General features: G+C 30.5%; 1 protein-coding gene and 1 long non-coding RNA gene across 4 annotated transcripts; one reads left to right on the forward strand and one right to left on the reverse strand.

The window, feature by feature from the left end:
- Window positions 1–8,128: 8,128 nt before the first annotated feature.
- Window positions 8,129–10,187, forward strand: LOC105800554 (uncharacterized). 2 transcript variants are annotated; one of them, XR_001135829.2, is made up of 2 exons: window positions 8,129–8,453; window positions 8,545–10,187. It is a non-coding gene; the product is annotated as an uncharacterized LOC105800554 (long non-coding RNA). The 2 variants fall into 2 exon arrangements; XR_001135830.2 differs by having other exon boundaries at window positions 8,548–10,187.
- Window positions 10,188–13,283: 3,096 nt separating this feature from the next.
- Window positions 13,284–19,614, reverse strand: LOC105797762 (protein argonaute 10). 2 transcript variants are annotated; one of them, XM_052621321.1, is made up of 22 exons: window positions 19,314–19,614; window positions 18,440–18,905; window positions 17,997–18,205; window positions 17,761–17,907; window positions 17,553–17,686; window positions 17,355–17,464; window positions 17,159–17,265; window positions 16,913–17,051; window positions 16,696–16,812; window positions 16,494–16,601; window positions 16,340–16,411; window positions 16,111–16,233; window positions 15,878–16,034; window positions 15,593–15,714; window positions 15,308–15,445; window positions 15,079–15,221; window positions 14,932–14,994; window positions 14,539–14,602; window positions 14,317–14,452; window positions 14,151–14,224; window positions 13,922–14,048; window positions 13,284–13,808 (listed from the first exon to the last, which is right to left on the reverse strand). In XM_052621321.1, exons 2-22 carry the CDS (start codon window positions 18,887–18,889, stop codon window positions 13,609–13,611), a joined length of 2,940 nt encoding a protein of 979 aa, XP_052477281.1. In that variant the 5' UTR covers window positions 18,890–18,905; window positions 19,314–19,614; the 3' UTR covers window positions 13,284–13,608. The 2 variants fall into 2 exon arrangements, with proteins under 2 accessions (XP_052477281.1, XP_052477280.1); XM_052621320.1 differs by having other exon boundaries at window positions 17,761–17,910; window positions 19,314–19,609.
- Window positions 19,615–21,135: the final 1,521 nt, after the last annotated feature.

Consider the following 21,135-nt stretch of genomic DNA (forward strand, 5'->3'; position numbering starts at 1 on the left):
TCTAAAACAACTTTAATACCAACTGAATTAATACTCAATCGAAACAATTAAATATTTTATATGTTTTCCATAAGTAATAACTGTCCTTAGGGACCACTTTACTCTCTCCAACCCCACTTAATATACTTAATTAAGTAGATCCAAGGCTATATACCAGTCAGGCCAGCAAAGGGCAAAACCCCAAATTTTTCTCTCTTTGTGAAATGAAATCTCTCAATTGCACGCGTATTTTAACACATCTTCTGGCATCATTCGACTCTTTCGGCATTATAATTTGCCCTATTTGTTAATATACTCTTCCCCTCTCCTCGTGACTTTGCTGAGCAGGGAATAGATGCTTAACAATTCTAAATAACCAAGCTTTTTTAATAGAATTTTAATTGATAGGAATAAATATCCCTTGTTACTAACCAATTCACCTAGGAATCTTATTCATTTTAAAACCATAAATAAAAGAAAAGGCTATCAATGTGTGACAGCTACAGTTGGCCTAAAAGTTTTACCTATTAAAGGAAAAGGTTGTTGATAGGCCTGTGTTTTAAATATAACTATAAAAGATAAATCATAGAGCTGTAGTTTATTAGATTTATCTCTCATGATCAAATAAATATAAAATATTTTGTATTTTGAGTTGAATCCTCCAAATGGATAATTATTAACTTGAAAAGAAATAATTTTCATTAAGTATAAAATAAAACTATTAAATTGTTCCAGCTAAGCAAATTCTTCAACAGCTTTTAAATTATTGTTCTCGACAACGAAAAACATGTTTATTGTCATGCAGGCTATTATAACAGTGTTGTTAAACATTTGAAGTAAAGGACAAAGTGGTCTTAAAAAAAGAAGGGTAAATTTTAACAACACAAATGGGCCTATTTAATTATTTTTAAACAAAAATTCAATTCTACTTGTAAACTTAAAAACTTTCATCACTAATATACTAAATAAATATTCAAAAAATTCAAAGTCAATATGACAAAAGAAGTAAACGTTAGAAGCTACATCTAACATTATGTCATATATATTTTAGTTTGAAATCTTTCAATAATAGTCACATTAAACTTCGATTAAATTCAAAGTCGAGTTGAGTTAAACTCTTAAATTAAGAACAAAGATCTCCTAACACTATTTTTTTTATCTAATCTAAAAATACGCGAATTCTATTATAATATTTGGAATTACATGTTAGAAAATGAAAAGTTGAGAATGAAGGGTGGACTATAAGGTGAAAAAAAACCTAACCAAAAATAAAATTAAAAGCACGCCTAGTTGCAGCAGTTGGACCACCACATATAAGGCATTTTCAATTTCATTCTAGTAACAATTGGTAGCAGCTACTAAGAGTTGGCTGCTGCTGATTAAAGATTTTGTGGCCCAGTGGTCCCCAAAATCATCCACTTTAGGCAATTAATACCCAAATTCAAAAAAATATTGCATGCGATGTGTGTTCCATAATTTCTAGTCCCAAGTGAAGAGGAAATAAAGTTGTGGGACAATGTTTCCTCCCCTCAACACAAGTATATTAAGTAAAGGTTATACTAAGCAATTATTTCATTAAAAAGTGAAAATTTATCAGTCGTTATACCCCCCAACTATGCGTATGGCTTGGGACTTGATGGCATTTGGACTAGGAATGGGAATTATTACATGAACTTTTTTTTTTTCGGTTAAATTAATTAATTCGACAATAATGGTAAAAAAGGTATATAATCTGAATCAGTTTAATTTTATTAATTTGAACATTAAATAACTTAAATAAGTAATTCAAAATGAACTTAATTTATAATGACCTAAAAAGGTCACAAAATCTCAAATGATTTTAACCAAAAATGATTTCATCTTTTCTTAAGAGATGTGTACAAACTTTTATAAAATATATTGTTGCAAGGAAATATTAAAATATAAAATATTTATAATTTCGGAGTAAAATCGTTATTTTTATAGATTTTTCCATTTTTTAATTTCTTTTATAATTTCTTAGATTTATAATATTATTTTTCCTTTTTCAGATTTTCTAAAATTTGGAAAAAAAAAGAATAGTAAATTTTAAAGAACTTTTAACGATTTTTTTTCTAATTTTTATGCTAATGAATTTTAGATTATTTTATAGTTTTATAATACTATATAACTCTTTCTTTAAAATGTCAATATTTTAAAATTCATTCAATTGTGAATTTATAAGTACATTTTTTGTCTTTTTAATAGTATAGAGATTAAAATATTATTATTATTTTGAAAGAGGGTAAATAATTTTTCCTCCTCGTATTTATTTGGGATCATGTAATTATCTTTGTTGGTAAGAAATTTAAGTCAATCCAACAATCAATGTCAGATATTGAAATTTTTTATTTTATTTCTCAAGGTATTTAATCGAAGCGAGCCGAGTGACTAATCATCTGCATTTTGTAGGCCCATTAAAGGATAGATGCTAGCCACGAGTTTTAAAGTTGCTCCATACCTAAGGCGAGGATCAAACCCTCAATCACTGGTTAAGGTAGGAAAGACATTTACCATCTCACTTAACTCTTGTGATTAAATAAACTTCATTATTGATCATATAGTATGGTTCACAAACTTAATAACACAATTTCATATTATAATAAAATCCTGAACTTAATGCAAATAATTATAAAGAGCCATCTTAAAAGATTATTTTTTCGAACCATTATATACAGTTTAATTTATAAAAATAATGAAAATTTTATTTATCCTAGTTTTAGGCCAAATTTTCTTTTATACATGATTTTTTTACTAATTATAATGATACTTTTTATGAATTTATATTTAATGTGTTATAACGATAAACTCATACAATTCAATGTTATTATGCGATGCCACTAATTAATAAATTTAATTGTTTATTTTTATAGTTGCTTATAAGAAATTCTAACAAAATATTAACGTATTATTTGTTATTAATAAATGGGTAAACTACACCCATGTCATTAAACTATTAGTAAGTTTATGTTTTGGTCACTTAACTTCAAAAAGTTACAAAATGGTCTTGTAACTATTCGAAAGTTTTTATTTAAGTTATTTGATTGTTAAGTTTTTTTTTCAAAGTCTGGCTAGTGAATTCCAAGCAATGATTTGACGATCAGTACGATGAATCAACACTTATCGGTGAATAAAAGAACATATCTTAGATCCAAGTCGATCCAGCTGCCAGTGTCAGAGATTGGAAAAGAAAGTCGTTTGGATTTTGATTCTCAGATTCGTGATGTTCAAAGTTGTTTTATAAGAAAAACTGAACTGTGGAAGAGAAGGGTAATGAGAGCTTTTGATTGGTGTAGACGGTGCTAATAGAGAAGATCATACAACAACAATTTTAACAGCCTGGTGACTTAAATGAAAATTTTTGAATAATTTGGTCACCATTTTGTAACTTTTTGAAGTTGAGTGACTAAAACACAAACTTACTAATACTTTTAGTGGCCTTAGGTGCAATTTACCCAATATAAATTTATAAACTACTTATAATAACTCTTATTTCATAATTTACTAATGATAGTTGAAACTTTAGTTGCTGAAAAAGATTTGTGTTGATAATAGTCACATAGGTGCGTTAAGAGTGGTTGGGGGAGAATATTACCCATCAACCCTACTAACCCTAGCCCTACATTATGATAATTATAGGGCTTCTTAACTGTAAAGTCTTAATTGGCCCACTTTAATTTTACATAATTTAAGTCCTAAGATCTTAATTCTTATTTTTTGAGTCAACGTGTAATTTTATCATAAATTATCTTTTAATTTAATATTTTTTTAGAGGACTTAAATAATAATTTTTCATTTGAGGGGTCCAAAGGCCCTTCCTCCCTTCGAAATCATCCTTGAATTTAGTTTTACTGGAGAGAACATATAGTGATTATGATAAATGATAAAATAATATCTAGTTATTGAATTTGATAACTTTTCTTAATTTTTAATCCATATGATAATGCAGCACTTTAATATTATATCATGTCATTGTTTAAAAATTATAAATTTTCAAAAAAAAAGGTGGTAACAAGTGCGACATCATCACAATAACTAAAATTGAAAATTTTGTCAAACTCAGCAAAAAAAAAGTTTAAAGACTAAATTAATAAAATTACCAATTTCAAGAGATAAATGTTATATTATCCTTAATAATAATTTTTATTTATAAGGAAAGGATATTCCAATATAGGAATCAAACACACACAAAATCTCTAAAAGGTTAGGCAAATCTCATTGGGGTTTATAGAACACCAAACATTTTGTTAATTAATCATAAACATTATAACCCATAGTGCTTATATTAAAATATCTCATTTCTTTTACTTAATAATACCTTACTGTATATGCTGAGAAAAATATATTCAGATATTGGTTCCATCATCACTCACCCTATAGACCTAGTGCACATAAATAAAAGCCTATGAATTTTCTAAACCATTAACTAATTTTCTCTTCTTAGCTTCTTAAGCTTCATTTTCATAGGTAGGAAAGTGTCTTTTTCATCCTACACCTTCTTAAATTAACAAATCAATCTTTCGATTCGAATGGAATTCCACTCGATTCAACTTAATTATGATAAGTTATTGAAATAAATTGTTTAACTTTTAAAATCGAAAATATTACACAATTTTATATTTTAAAATACCCAAATTTAGGGGTGAATTTATAAAAAATTTAGGGACCAAAATCTAATTATAAATTTTTGAGAGGTTAAAACATAATTTTATCATTTATTAATTTATAATTTCATCATTTTAAGGGATTAAAGGAATTCTTTTCATATTTTAGAGGCTAAAATATAATTTTACTATATATTAATTTATAATTTTATTATTTATGAGAATTGAACTGACAATTTTTCTTTTGTGGGAGGCCAACTACCCTTAAATTCGCCCAGCCCAAACTTGAATTAAGTATAATATACTAAAAACAATATACTTATAGTATAAATTATCAATTAGGTGTATTTCTGTAACTTGTAAATATTATATGGGATAATGGCATTTAATATTTTAAAAATCAGGTTAGTGATGGAATTAATAAAATTATAAATTTTTGGTTTTATAATTTATAATTAATCTAATAACAATTAATTAAAATAATAAAATATTATCAAAATTAATTATAAAATTGATTCAACCTCCGCTCATAAACCGATTCAACCTTTTATTCGAATTAGTATACCCAACCGGTCAAGTTCCAAATGAAATTGTAATAAAATATGCAATTACCATTATATATATATGCATTACCATATTCGTTATATCATATCTATAAAACTATGCAAATGATTATAAATGTATATAATTATATTTTTATGATAATTTTAATCTGTAATTATTTCAACAGTATATTAATAAGGTTAAAATTTTAAATTAGGGTCAAACATTTTAAAATGGTTAAATAAAGGTCAAATCTTTTTAAATAAGGGTTTTTACATATTTCATTTAAGTTTGTGACAGAAATTAAGTGAATGCTAATGCGTCTAGAGTAAAACACACGGAAGTTAAATCATATATTACTTGAAAAGAAAATAAAACTAATTTAAAACTTGATACACAACATTTGAGAAGCCATTATCTGAATGCATTTAAAAATATTATGCCCTTATTTAATAATTTTAAAAGTTTTAACCCTTATTTGAGCAACTTCAAAAGATTTAAACTTTTATTTGATATTTTAAAATTTTAACGTAATTATTTAACCTATTAATAATCCATTACATTATGAAAATTAATTTACAAATTTAGACTTATGTGAGCATTTAACCTATTAATGAATTAGGTATAATAACACTTCTTTGAGTAAAAGTATATATAAAATATAAACTTAAGTCTCGGATCCAAAATATACAAAATTATATTAAAATAAAAAGAAATTATTGTATAAAACAAGTAGGCACAGCGTATCGTTTCCATTCAAATTATGCCTCTTAATTACATTTTAATAAAAACATTAAATATTTGTCAATAATCTTTTAGTTCAAGTGATAAGAGTATTATGTTGTAGGCATGAGAGTCCCAAGCAATTACATTCTTCCTAACTATAAAAAAAAATCAACTATTTATTTATTACCTATTATGTGAGATAATTAAAAGATAAGAACATAATTCAATAAAAATAATTTATATATAGGAGAATAATGTGTTTTAGCACATTTAAACCCACATCATTCTCAGTATTGACAACAATATTCATACCAATCGAGTTAAGACTTAACAGGCAAATCTAAATCTAAGTTAAATTTTCACAAGAAGATGGTCTAAATAAAATTGTTTAAAAATTTAAAATGAAAATGAAAATGAAATTTGCAGCTGGCACCAATAAGATAAAATTTGGCTACTATATAACAAATAGAAAGTTTTGCAATAAAATAAAGCTATCATCTGCCAATAAAAGGAAGATGCTTATACAGAAATTTTATTAAATGCACTTTCATGTAAGTACAAAGTAAAATTAATGAAACACAACTACACAAATTTCCACACATATATAATTAGAGGAATCTTTAAAATTTTGCTCTACCCTAATTTTTTTTTCTTTTCATCTATAAATAAACATATTATTGAAGAAGCAAAGGGTCGAAAATCCGATAACTATATTAGATTTCAATTGAATTTAAAACTAAGATAGGGTTTGGATGGACGGTTTGATGTGGTCAGGTGTGGTGCGGTGCGATGCGTTTAGTTTATTTTTTATTTCACGTTAAAATATCGTTATAGTATCTAATCTCACCACCACTATTATTTTTACACTAACAATAGATAAATACACCGTCCATCTAAACTAAGTCTAAATCGGATCAGACGTTCCTTTAACAAAGCAAACCTTGCAGAGCGAAATGTAAGAGGAGGCATAAGGGGTCAAGAAATTTGAAAATTTGTGACTAAGCTTTTCAAAATTTTTGAAAAATCTACTTAAACCCTAAAAAGATTTGAAATTTTTAATAAAATTCTCTAAATTTTTAAAAAAAATTTAATTAAACTCTATTTTTGAAAATTCTCATTAAAAATTAAAAATTTTAATTAGATCCCTAAATTTAATGTCATGTTTCATCGGTGATGAAAGTTACACATAAATTTTTTGGGTGATAGTAAAAAGAGATGCTCTTTCCTCTTTCCATAGCTTTTTCGAATAAAACCATGCAAAATTTATTATTATCTTTTCTGGTCCCCATTTATACTACTAGTAACGGTTACTATCTCTTTTTTGGCTGATCCTTCCTTCTCACAGCTACAAAGAAAAAAAAAAAAAAACCAGCAAAGAGAAAGAGGTTAAAATTAGGTCCCCCACTGTGACTGCCACTGCCTCAACCCTAAAAAATCTTATTTAATGCTCTTTCTTATAACAAATGTATATACAAAACACACACACACACTCACTATTAAACCCTCTCTCTGCCATCACTGCATGGCGTGACAATATTCAATTTGCTTCACTTCTGTGGGGGGACCAGTACTCTTCCTTTCTTACATCTTTTGTTTTGTTTTTATTATTGTTATTTCTTTTCTAAATATTTTTTGGGTTTACGTTATCATATTCGAAATTGAATTGAATTAGATTGAATCTCATTTTAAGAGTTTAATTCTTTTTAAAATTATTTCTCTATTCATAAAACTCAAATACGAAAAACTTAATACATTGAGCATACCTATCATATATGATAACTCTTAATTTTATAACCTTGTTTTGGAATTTTTTATATAATTTTATTAACTTAAAAAGTATAACTAAAATTTTCTTTTAGAGAAACCATGTTGTGTGAGAAGAAAAAAGTATACAAAATATCTAACATCAGCATCAAGGATTAAATTCAAAAGAATTTTAAATTCATCTTTAAATTTAATCACTTATCTAAATTTATTTTAAGATGATACTATAAGCTATTTACTTTTTTTAATTATAAAACCTAAAGGAGATAAATATCCTTATACTAATTTTTATTTTTAAATTTTGATTTTTAGGTTTTTTTTGTCATTATTAGATTAACACGTGAAATCAATCTATTGTGTTTTAATTATTTTCTTGTATTTTATTCAAAATTGTTGGATTATCAAAATAAAATTAAAGTATTATTTAGTCCCTCACAACCCTCTCCTCATCCTTCTATATAAACCCCCTCTTTATCCTCTTTTCTCAACATGGAGTCTAGCAGTTCTATTATAGGCTCTTAGTTTGAGTATAGTCATGGTTTCATGGTGGTTTTTTTTTTTTTTGTTGAAGCTTAAAGGAGAGTTTACGTTATTCTCTTATGGTGCTCCATCATCAGATGAAGCTGCCAGCATGATCTTAATTTCCCTCTGTTTTATCGAGGAAAAATCAGATCATGTGGCAGTTTCACCTGTTGCTGCTTGCACCCCCAAAAAAAACAAACCCTAATTTCTCTAAGATGAAACCCTAATTCCCACTCCTTTCTCTCTCTCCTTTTTTGGTTCACCGCCATTACTGTTTTCTCTCAATCTCTAGAAAAGGTTCGTCGTATCTGAAATCTAAACCTCTCAAGCTTATTTGGATTTATCTAATTTTGCGTTAGCCTTTTTTTTCGTTTTTTTTTTTTTGCAGCAGTTTCTTGAAACTTTTGCACTGGAAATGATGCTGTTTTCGATGATTTCAAGATCCTGCTTTGGTGATTGAGCCTTCTTAGGTATCATCTGTGAACATTCCATACGGTTTCCACTGTTTGATTGCTTTTAACATATGGCTGTATCTCAATTTTTGTTAGTACCCCAATTTTGTTATAAGATCTGTTTGGTTTTATATTTGTTCTTGGGATTCTCAGCTTTTTTTTCCTCTCTTATACTAATAATTTTGGAATTTAATTCTACTTTATTCATGTAGCTTTAGCTAGGGCCTTTTTCTGAAAGTGGGGATTTCTTTCAAATCCCTGGCAGATTTGCAAAATCAGAGAGAAATTAAGAGATCATAATTCACAATTGCGATAAACACGACATTAATATCATTAGTTTGTGGTTTTGGTTGTTCTTGTCTTTGTTATTCATAATTGCGATAAACATGATGCAACCGAAAACGTGTGGATGTGAACCTGCATTTCTTCTTATGAATCAGAGATATAGTAATCTTACTATAGGCATAGGTTATATGAAGAATTTCAACTTAAAACTTGTTAATAGACCTAATATTTTGTTGCCTATCTCTCTTTAAGCTTGAGCTTATTCCTTTTTGCTTCTTGATCTTAGTGCAACTTCAAAGTCCCAAAGAACATATAAGCAATTTATTTGAAAATACATAGTGAAAACATCATCTTGGGAGCCAAAATATGAAACATGTTTCTCAAATGGAAGAATAATTTTGAAGTTCTTAGTTACTTTATTGGAAGAGTATGAGCTCTTTCACTCTTTTTTCTCTCTCTATCTATCTGAGGTGTTGCTTTCTTTTCCATCTGTTTTCCATGTTGGAATTTGGTCTTATTCTTCTTAATGTTGACAAGATTCCATGCAGCTCTCGTATTTCCTTAAGTATAAAAAATACCTAGAAATGGTATTAGTTTTTGAACTCTTTCCCCCAGAGCTTTTTTTTTTCTTTTCTTATGTCAGCTATCATTCATGCATGAAGAAAAACTAAGTGACTAAGAGAGTGGTTCATTGATACTTGTTTACGTTCCATTTAAAGATTGTTCTTGGGAAATTAGCCCCCCACATAAAAGCTATGTTCTTTAAAGAAATGTATCAAACTTCATTCTCTGATAGAGAAATATCGATAAAAGAAGTAGGTGAGATAGCTGCCCGTTTTTGTCTAGGGTGGCCCCAAAGCTGTTTTTGGTCCCTAGCTAGGTAAGCTTTCCTACACCTGGATGATTTATTTCCCCCCTAACGGTAACCCGGGGGTTTGTGTTTCATGTCGTGTTATTGGTTTTTCTTTTTTATGTTATAATCGTGTTTAGATGTTTACTGTTAATTATCAGTATCCCGAGGGTTTTTCATATAATTTTGCTTAGGGTCTGTTTGGGTCTCAGGAGGAAAAGCAAAGGATGATTTCCAGTTGGGTGCTTAACTCAGTGCATTGAACAAAACTGAAAAGCCTTTTGATTTGTTCGATTGTTTTTTTGTTCAAAAGCTTGTTTGATTTTTTGTGCATTATTACTTGTATATATATACGTATATGTATATGTTTTTTTTTTCTGTGTGTGTCATCCCTGATATGTCAGATAAATATTAAGGGTATCTGAGATCTCTCTCTCTCTCTCATCTGCTGTGTTTTTTTCCCCGTTTTAGGGTACATAGGTGACCTCAGACCTGAGATATATAATGAGATTACAGTAGCTTATGGGATGATGATCAAAGTGGAGAGTGGGGTGATAATTTACACTTATATTTGAATTTTTAAAAAATTATTATTGGGAAAGATAACATCAACCCTCAAATAATGATTTTTTTATTTCATAAAACGTACATTGAAGATATCTTTGTCATACCAAAAACAAGCATATCAGCATTACCTCCTTGTTAGGAAATGAAGATCAAGCAAATCAAAACCTAAGTTGGGTGTATTCACCATTTATGTATGTAAGAGGAAGAAAAAGTGATAAAAGAAAAGCTTTTCTTAAAAACAAAAACCTAATTTGAATCATATGAACCCTAATGAATACTTTGAGCTTGGTTGTAGCTTTGTTAGTTCAGAGTTTCATGATTCTTGAACTTAATTGAGTAAAATTTACTTTCGGCTGCTGAGCAGAGTGATTTGAACTTGTAGAACGTAAATATACGATATATATGTACATGAAAAGCTCCCCAGCCACATCCATCGGAAACATTCTTCTGCCCCTCAACATGAGGGCTCCATTTATTAATTGTCATTTTTTAATACAACTATTATCTCCTATTCAAGTTGGTTAAAAAAATGATCAATACCCTACTTAGTCTTATAATTACAATACTATTTAGGACCAATTTAATATTAATTTTAATAAAGGTAAAAACATTCCTAAACAAGCTAAAAATTTTAGTTTCTTCCAAAAGTGTTTTTTTTTCAAAAAAAATATTTTTAAGAAACATTTCTAAACTAAGCTTTAATCACTTACCTTTAACTCACTTATAAGAACTCGACATGTGGCATCTCAAGAATACAGTCAGAAAAGAGTAAAACTTTGTTTATGAAGTATAAAAATTTCCTATGATAACTTTTTTTGCTAAGCTCTCTTATGATAATTATTCCATATATTACGGATGTATGACATACATTCTATTTTTATGTATTCTTTTACACACTATAGTCGCATCACTTTTCAATTTTATTAACAGGATCAAAAAATTAACCGTCTTTTTCTTAATTTGTTATATGATTAATATTTTAATAATTTGATTGTCATATTTCATACTTTATTCATGTAAGTCATGCTTATCAAATTTAAGATAAGTTAATACGTAAATCATACATATATTTGGTATGCCCTAAAAGCTCAAAGATACGATTCTATTAAACATATATTCGTTTTTCACACCCAAATCCAAATTTAGTATATCCTAATAGATGCTTTCACATTATAGATTTTTTAGAAGATCGAAATTTAGGAATAAAAAAGCAATTGTAAATCTCAAATTCAAAATTAAATTTATTGAATGCAAAATTTTAATAAAAAAATTCAAGTTTCAGTTGAAAACCAATAAGAATGGTTGTTTGAATCGGATTCGTTAAATCAAAATTTGATTAGGGTATCAGTTCAGAGAAAATGATTAAACCAGTTGATTTGACAATTGATATAGATTAATCGGATCGGATTTTTTTAATTTTTTATAAATCTTTAATGATTTATTTAATCAAGTCGAATGGACTGATCTGATTAGTTGAATTGACAAATTAATAACTTGACCGATTTGATCATTGATCCAGTTCTAAAAGCCTTGCCAATAAATCCTACTATTCAATCTTTCACATTTAGTCATATTTTCATTGAATATAATCTAGTTCTTGGTGAAAAAATGGCTAAACTTAAAACCTAGTAAAACCAGGTCGATTATTGATTTTAGGAATATATCATTTGGTATTTGAGTTTAACTTTATTGTATAATTTGGTACTTGAGTTTAGCTTCAATAATCAATTTGGCACCCAGACCAAACGAAATCATATAGCCCAATAAATTTTTGACATGTGTGCTCTAGTAAAAAAAGTTAGGTACTTAATTGGTATAGAAACAAGTTTAGGTACTAAATTAAATATCAAAGCTAAATTTAGGCACTTAATTGAGATAAAAGAAAACTTAAGTATCAAATTTAAAAAAAAAAACTTAAGTAGTAGAGGGTAAATTGAAGCCAAATTAAGGTATCAAATTAGAAAAAAAAAAAAGACTGATGTCAAATTAAACATTACAGCCAAACTCAGATACCAAGTATTATATTACCCATTGATTGCTTTTTGGGTTTTCTAACCCAATGCCTAACATGAACTGGGCTTTTTAAAGAGAACAAGCCCAATCTTATTCCTTATCAATTTTGATCCAAATTCCAAAAACCAATCTAATTTATTTAAATTTAGATCCGAGTTGAATTCGGTTTGACGGAGTTTTTATTTATTTTGAATTGTATTTTTCATTTTAATTTTAGGTTTTGAATTTTATTTTGATAAAATAAATTTTATTTTATGTTTTTTCTTAAATTATTTGATAAAGTTTTAAAGTTTTTCTAATAAATATTTCTACAAAAATTAATTTTCATTTATATAAAAATCAATAACCTTTACACAGTACTTTTGACAAATATAGTTTTTCAATATTTTAAATATAAAACATCTAATTTTACATCATAAGTTTAAATTAATTATAAATTAAATAAAATAAAATTAACCTACAACCTCTTAACTTAGTAACAAGAATAATCGTATTATGCATAAAAGCTTCATTACACTCTATCCCCGATTATTAAAAACATAAAAATAAAAATAGGTTAGTTTAGTTTAGTTAACAGTGGGATTTTAGCTTGTGAACCAAAATCATCTAAAGATCATCATTTTAGATCCATTTTCAATTTCTTAATTTTTTTTACTCAAACTTCATAAGCTTTAAACAGCTTGAGCAAATAACTCAAAATTATTTGAATCTAAAAGGACTAGAATCTGAATTTTCAAAATTCAACACCACACAACCATGGAGAGATCTGTCAATGAGATCTTAATTATGTATAAGTTCTATCCAATTCATTTCGGATAAATCCGATTCTCTTTAGTCTTTCATATCCATTTCATAACCTATACTCGAAGGTTAAGAAGTGCCCATTGTACTCGGCTGTGAAATAAGCTATGCTCATGAACCAGAATAAAAGGATTAAAAAAATTTCAACACCTTTTAACATTCTATCTAATTCAATGATCTTCGTCATATATTGAAACGGAGGGTAGGAGATTATAGCAAGTTTCTCAGCCAAAATTTCCTACGTTAAGATTTGATTCTAAATAAGCATTGCTTTACATATACCTACTTTAAACATTTTTATCCATCAAAGATCATTTTGGTCACTGTCCCACCGACCATTTTTACATTAAAGGCTGCGCTGACGACCTTAATTCGAAGACCTTGCATGCAACCATGCAAGTATCATTAGCAACTGTACAAGCAACATTGTGAACCGAAAGGTCGTTCATGGTTGCTGCATCTCCTCCTCGCTTTTGCTACGGTTCTAGCAGTAGAACATCACTCTCTTCACATTCTCTTTCAAGGCCGGCAACGGCCGCACCCCGGATTCTCCTGCTGCCTTTGTACCACCACCTTTTGCTTGACCTGAACCAGCGCCTGTTGAGCTATTATTGTCTTGCATCTCTGGTTCTAGGTAGAACCGTGCTCGGAATGCAGCTAAATGTGCATAATAGGCAGGAGGAACTGCAAAGGAAACCGCGAATGAAATTATATCAAAGCCTGAAAACTCGATGAATTCCAGGGATTCAAATGAACATTTGAGAGAAGCCCTAATAGCCTTCTTATGAAAAACTCACCAACAGAGACCGAGCGCGTGCACCTTGCATACGTGTAACAAAGGTTGTTTGTTAGAGACTGTATTCCATCTGCAGTAAAATTGTTTTCGTCCCAAAGAACATGGTAGTGTGCAGGCCGACTTGTTCCCTGCCCGAAAGTTAAAGAAAAATATTAAAATTATTCTGAAGTTAAATGATAAACGTTTATTCTATGAAGGACGCTAAAGAACAAAGGAAATTAATGTTGTACCTGAATACCGGCATGGCTGCAAAGATAGAAGTCAAATTCCGATGGATGACAGATTTTCGAATCAACGACAGTGCCTGAAAAGAACAATATGCGCCATTGTTAGAATATACACCAAGTGTCAGCATATCCCAAATAATCAAATTATCCAAGATGCTCCATGTTTTACCAGGCAAAATATTTCCACTCTTGTCCGTGCTGCTTCGGTCCCTGTGATTATTAGCAAACAAACGAGTGTGATGTCTTTTTTGCACTACAATGAAAGTCACCAGTGGTTGATAGTTCGGTTCAAGAGAAGCACAGGCCTGCAATAAATTTCGTATCAAAATTGTAAATGTTCCGAATCCGTTTATGCTGAACTGATCCGGGAAGAAAATATATGGATGCTCACCTTCCGGATTGCATCTAACTCGTACAGTAAAACTTGATAAAACTGTCCTTCGCTCACACCATCCCTACTCAAATAATTCACAAGTTAGTATAAGAACAAGGCCTACAACATATAGCATATGCACGAGTGGTGGACTGAGTGTTGAATTTGGGTATATATCCAACACAGAAATGCTTAATCTTTCTAGAAGTTTCCCCTTGTTTTTGAAGGATCATACTTCCATACTCATGTCTCGATATCTATTGGTCATGGATATATAAAAGAAAATGAACTTTACAGCAGCAAAGAGTGCATGCATATAGATGAGTCATTCTTATGCTAACAGGTCGAGTTTGTCTTGATAAGACACAGGAAAATGTTGAAATATTTACCAACAAATCCTTGATCACAAACCTGTAAAATATTATCCTCAGCGGCTTTTGCCCCGTGGCCTTCCTAAAAGATATCAGAAGATCCCTGAACAAGAAATTGATATTAGAACGAAAATCATCCAACCCCAAGGGTGAAAGTACCTACGGAACGGAACTGAAATCAGTATACCTGATCATGCCACCACTGACAGTGCCACGTACAGGATCATGCCAAGTTTTGTACAAGTCCTGTATGAGTTCTTGTCTATGAGCTTGAGCACAAACTAATCCAGCGTATTTCGTCACTTCCGGCCAATCTTGTGAAGCTACTACCTATGGAACAGGTATATTTATGTGTAATTATTAGCACAAGGACGAAAACAAGTTCGAGGAAAAGAAGCTAGGAAAAAGAATCATACTGCTGCTATTGAGGGGCTCGAGTCTTCTCCGTTTTCCGGGTGAGTCACATCTGCTCCGAATATTATGGTCGGTATATCGCTAACTAACGGTATTCGGCAGCTGATAGCATCCAAAAGAACAGTGTTTCTGCCACCCATCTGCAACAATGAGGGAACAATGTTTCAAATATATTTTGTGAAAAAAGTTCAGAAGCACGCATAGCGACCATAATTGGTATAAAGTTCAAATCAAATGATTATGTGGAACTTAGTTTTGTGTATATAAACCAGGAGAAACTATTTAACCTTAACATTGATCTTAAGGGCCACATTAGCCAAGTATTGTTTACTGATCTTAAAGACATGCTTTGTCAGACAGCATTGTGATATTAATCCTAGATCAGTTTCACAAATTCGCTTGAGATCACCTGAAAAAGTAGAACGATGTCACAGTTTAGTACAGCAGTACCATTTTGAGATCATTCTTTAAGTAGCCGCCCTAAGCACGTATAAGAACAGTGGAATGACGCACGCGCGCACGCACACACACACATATATATTAGAATTAGAACCACAAACGATATGACATACCATAAAGCGAGCCGTTGTTGTCAGGCAATATAGCTAATAGAAGCTCTAGTTCTTTTCCCTTAGTTTTCATGGATGCATGATAAACATGCTTCAAAGCTTTTTCCACTTGCTCGGGCCTGGCACTGTAGATCGGTATAACAGGCTCGGGATTGAACTCCTATAAAAACAGCAATGGCTTATAAACTTGTACTCCATGATGAAAACATAAAAGATATAAGGAAAAAAGAAACTACCATGCCAGAAACTTGGCACATTTGAGCAAGTTCATTGCAAAACCCTCGAGCAACACTCTCTTGCACGCTTCGTGAGAAGTTAATACATGCCCATCGGCTCACAGTCATTCCGTTAATCATTTTCTAGATAACGTAAAAGCAAGAAGCCGAAACATTATCAACCCAAGCTAGAAAAAGAAAAGACCTTATATAGTAGAGCAATTAAAATCCTTGTAGACAAGAATATTACCTTGTTCATCATGTTCCATTGCCCCACTTGAGGCAAACAATCCTTTTCTTTTCCAGTTTCATGATATTTCAGCTGCAAAGAGCCAATGAAACAATCAATAACGAATAACACTTTTCTTTTTTTTTGGATTATGCATAAGTTTTAGGTATATTACCCAAGGGGCAGGAAGGATACGAGCCTCGACCGAAGCGAGTTTTTCACTAATTTTGATTCCAAACTCCTTTGCATAAGGATCTTGATCATAAGCATTATGTTGAACCGTCTGCTTGTGTTCAATATGCAGCAAAGACAACTTGTCAAGCAAATGAAGATCGGGGATAGTTGATATGCATACAAGATTACTATATAAAATGTACCTGCAGAATGTCATTTTCTCGATCCCTCGGTCTTTGGCATGTGACTTTCAAGAGAGCAGTAATTTGCCTCTCATTCAATCTTTTCGTATATCTCTGTCCCTCCACGATTTTGCATGCCTAGTGAATCAACGAGTCCAGATTTCTCATCGGAGTTAGTAAAGAAAAAGGATAATTACCGAGGGAACTTATAATAAAACTTTCGGTGATATCTTCTAACCTCCATAGGTAAATAATTTGCCTTCTTCTGGTTTCCAACTTGAAGGCAAGGTAGATGCGTATGCTGAATTGTGAAGCTATACATTTCTTGGAAGTATTCAACAACAGACTTCATTGTAGAGTTATCGTCAACCGGAAACCTGAAAAAAGCACCATAGGTAATAACAACAGTATAAGCACTCTCATTCGAGCTCTAGCAAAATGCCTTAATATCCGTAATCAGGAAAGTTTTCTAGTTCAAGCTTACACTAGTTCTCTAGTAGGCTGAGAAGTCAATCCTGAAACACGGTATTTTCTTCGTACATTCCCTCTATGTGTCACCTCTACTTTGACTCCTCTGAGCGCCTTCTTAATCTGTTGGTTATTTCAAAGTTAGTAATTATGATCAAACCAAATGCCGAGAACAAAACCGTACTGCAGCAGAAGTAAAATGAAAACCATACCTTCACACGATCGGAATCCGACAATGGCCTAGACAGTACATCCTTGCCTAGAAGCTGAGCAACAAACTCTATTACAGGGAGAGGCTCGATGAATGCAGCTGAAGCCATATCTGTTAGAAAAGGGTAAAATAGAGGTAAACAAAAGATAAGAACCATCAAGGCTGAAAAATATTGTAAATTTGATCATATTTCATATACCGATGTTCAGAGACAACCCCATCTGAGTAGGCCTAATACTTTGGTAAAAACCACACCATGACTCCAAACCGTCGCCAAGCCTTTGTGGTGCTCTAATATCAGGTGAAAAGAATGATCTCCCAATAGGACAGTACCTTCACAACATTAGGCAAAATGAGATGTATAGAATAATATTGATAAACAGAATCAGTTTTCTATGAACATGTACCTCTTTGACGATAACTCTCGTAATACAATGTCTAGTATTTGGAGCGCTTCTTGTGGAGCATCAGCTCGCTTACCGGCTAAAAACTGGCCTAAATGATGCATGTTTGCTCGTGCAACAAACTTTATTACCACTTTATATTCTCTTTGTCTTCTGTAAAATCATATATAGGTCTTTAGAGATCAATTCAAAAGGAAGTAATGTATATCTAATATATATTTATGTATGAGATTACTCACTTGGGGCCATTGATGCCATCTTCCTCGTCTACAAGCTTAACGACGAACTCCTTCCACGCAAACGGAAGCTCACCGGCCGTGTACAAACTCTTTCTGCCGTCATAAGCCGGCAATCTCGTACCCAAATCGGATTCTTTGTACAGTCTCACAAGTTCTGCAATAATAGCTCGGTTAACCGTTCTGGATGCTACTTCGGGAGTTATTGTAACCTGCAAAAAACAAATGGCAACATACAGGTTTTGCCAAAAGGCAAACAACAATAAGAACAAAATTTAATATAACACCATAAATGCCGTTAAAAGTTATAGCATTGCATCTTCAATGTTAACAGCAAATATGAAAAAGACATAGCAAGCATACACATGATGAATGTCAGAGTAAGGGCCCACTTTCAAATATTGCCATGAAAATCCAAATCAAATACAAGAAATAAAAAAGCTTACATCATACTGGTTCAAGTCCTTGTCTGGTAACTGAGCAAAGAAATGGTTAGCCTTCACAATACATTTTGTCCCAACTTGACCATAACCAGGTCTAGGTGCAAAATTCAAAGACTTGCTTGAAGTGGGGAACGCCATTTCCATTCCACAAGAAGCTTGGTTCACTGGTTTATGTGCTACAGTGCAAGGCCTTGAACTTGGTCTCATACAAACATCTAGTTGATCAGATTTTTTACCACCCCTTCCTCTTCTTCTTCCTCTATTCTTTGATGGAGGTGATGTGGCTTGGTTATGGGGTTGTTTTGTGTTGTTGTGAGGTTCATGAGCTTGTGGTGGACCTTTGCCATTTTGTGCTGTTTTGGGTGGTCTTTGAACTGTGTTCATAGTGTTTTGCAAGTGGCTTTTTATCACCAGGTGTTGCTCTGAGCTCTCTTTCATTTGCCTTATAGGCATACTTGGTTTACCTTTGCTGATATACAAGGATATAGTTAAAAAAAAATCAATTTCATATATATGAACACATAAAGACAAAACCCCAAATCAAGCTTGTCTGTCACTACTAAAAACTGAAACTTTATAAGAAAAAACATCAGTCTTGAAATGAATATAAGCTCAAGCAGATGAATATAACAACAGCATTAAAGAGAGCTGATTTTTTTCTGTAAAGAGGAGATTTTGAAACCATGGAACTTTTGGGTGTATAGAAAGAATAAAAACAGTCTAGAAGAAAACAAAAAAACACAAGAGCATGAATACAAAGAGAAGGAATAAACATTGAAAAGGGCAATGTAAACACACACATGGATATCAAAAAAATAAATAAATAAAACCAAAAATATATATGAACTCATTAAATGCCATAATCCAAATAACTTACCAGTCACCAACTTGAAAACAAAAATAAAAAAGCAGTGAACTTTGAAGCAAAGATAACAAGAGGAAGATGATAGAAAAGATGGGCTTAAAAATAGAGAGAAATAAAAGAGCAGGGCCCAAAAAAGGAGATTCAAAAAGATGGGATTTTTGAAGAGGATTCAAAGAAGAAAAAAAGAGAGAGGGAGATGATGATGGTGGTGTGTAGGCGATGGTGGTGATGAATCTTTTATACACGCATGCAAAAGAGCTTTTTGGTGTTTTCTTTATCACGTGTTAAAGCCTTTTATTGTTGTAAGCCTTCTTCTTCTCTCACTCACTCATTCTTTGCTGCCATTTTTAATGAAAATGGCTTTGGGGTTTTTTAATTAGCACTTAGCTTAAGCTTTTAAGCTTTTCTTTTTTCTCTTTCTCTGTGTGTTATTGCTTTGAACTGATGGGAGCAGCAGCCTCGGGGACGTACACCATGGCTCATTGATGTTTAAAGAAACAATAAAAATAAAAGTAAAAAAAAACGACAGTCTATAAAAAGCACATACATTGAATATATATATATATATATATATATATATATATAAACATAAGTGAAAGAGGAAAGTGGGAGGGTGTGATGGTGGAGATGGAGAATAAAAAAAATTAACAAAAAAAAACTAAATTAATTAAAAAACTTAAACATAGTAACTAAATAATCCAAAAGAGATATTTGACCAAAATAATAATAATAATCCAAATGAGATAATGAACTGAGAGGATGGATACACAGAAGAAGAATAACTCAAACTTTGCAGTCCCTCTCTCCTCTCTCTCTAGTACTTATGTAATGCTTTGCTTCATGTATTGTCTCTCTCCTAAATTATTATTGTAAGATTAAAATTATACTTTAAGTTATTAAATTATTAATAAATTTATATTTTAATTATTTAATTTTAAAATTTGTAAAATAATTATTAAATTATTTAAAAGTTTTATTTAAGTTATTAAATTATTTGAAAGTTTTATTTAAGTTATTAAATTATTTGAAAGTTTTATTTAAGTCATCGAGTTGTTAAGTCTTTTTTAGTCCAACAATAAGTGTTGATTTGATGGTTAATATCGGAAATTGAAGAAGAAAGTTGTTAGGATTTTGATTCGTTAATTTATAATGTTTAATGAGTTGTAGAAGAGAAAAAGAATAAGAGTTTTTATTGATGTAGGCAGTGTGAATAAAGAAACAACATAGTGATTTAAATGAAAACTTTCAAATAATTTAATGACTATTTTGTAAATTTTTGAAATTGAATGATCAAAATGTAAACTTACAAATAGTTTAGTGGCATTAAAGCGGTTTACCCTTATTGTTATTATCATCCTAAGCAAATATTTTAAGCTAAAATATACCATAGGTCTATGTACTCTTTACAAATTTACAAATTAGTTATTTTACTTTTATTTTCGAAACTTAGTCCTTTTACTTTTTATATTTTAAAATTCAGATCCGATAGTTAACATTACTATTTCTTTTATTAAATTTATTGATACTAAATAAATAATGTTATAATGAACTTGCATGTCAACAAATTAATATTAATAGTATTAAGAATTTAACCTAAATTTTAAAACCCAAAATTAAGAGATTAAATTCTTAAAAGTAAAAATACAAGAGCTAAATCCTAAATTTACAAAGACTTACAACACATTTTAATTAATATTTTATGCATTTATCTATACACTATTTTAAGTCTGTACATATATTCCATCTTATCAAAACTGAGAACTACTTTTTATTTTAATTTGTTAAATTTTATATTTATTATGAAAATCAAATAATTAGATAAATTGGGTAATAT

The sequence above is a fragment of the Gossypium raimondii genome, chromosome 9 (assembly GCF_025698545.1).
Source record: "Gossypium raimondii isolate GPD5lz chromosome 9, ASM2569854v1, whole genome shotgun sequence".
NCBI lineage: Eukaryota > Viridiplantae > Streptophyta > Magnoliopsida > Malvales > Malvaceae > Gossypium > Gossypium raimondii.

Excerpts from the sequence above, each read along its gene's own strand:
- LOC105797762 (XM_052621320.1), bottom strand. The coding sequence starts at position 18,889 with ATGCCTATAAGGCAAATGAAAGAGAGCTCAGAGCAACACCTGGTGATA. Across the intron at positions 16,813-16,912 it reads CAAATTATTTACCTATGGAG|GCATGCAAAATCGTGGAGGG; the intron begins GTTAGAAGATAT and ends TTGATTCACTAG. Across the intron at positions 15,446-15,592 it reads CCCTTAAGATCAATGTTAAG|ATGGGTGGCAGAAACACTGT; the intron begins GTTAAATAGTTT and ends TCATTGTTGCAG.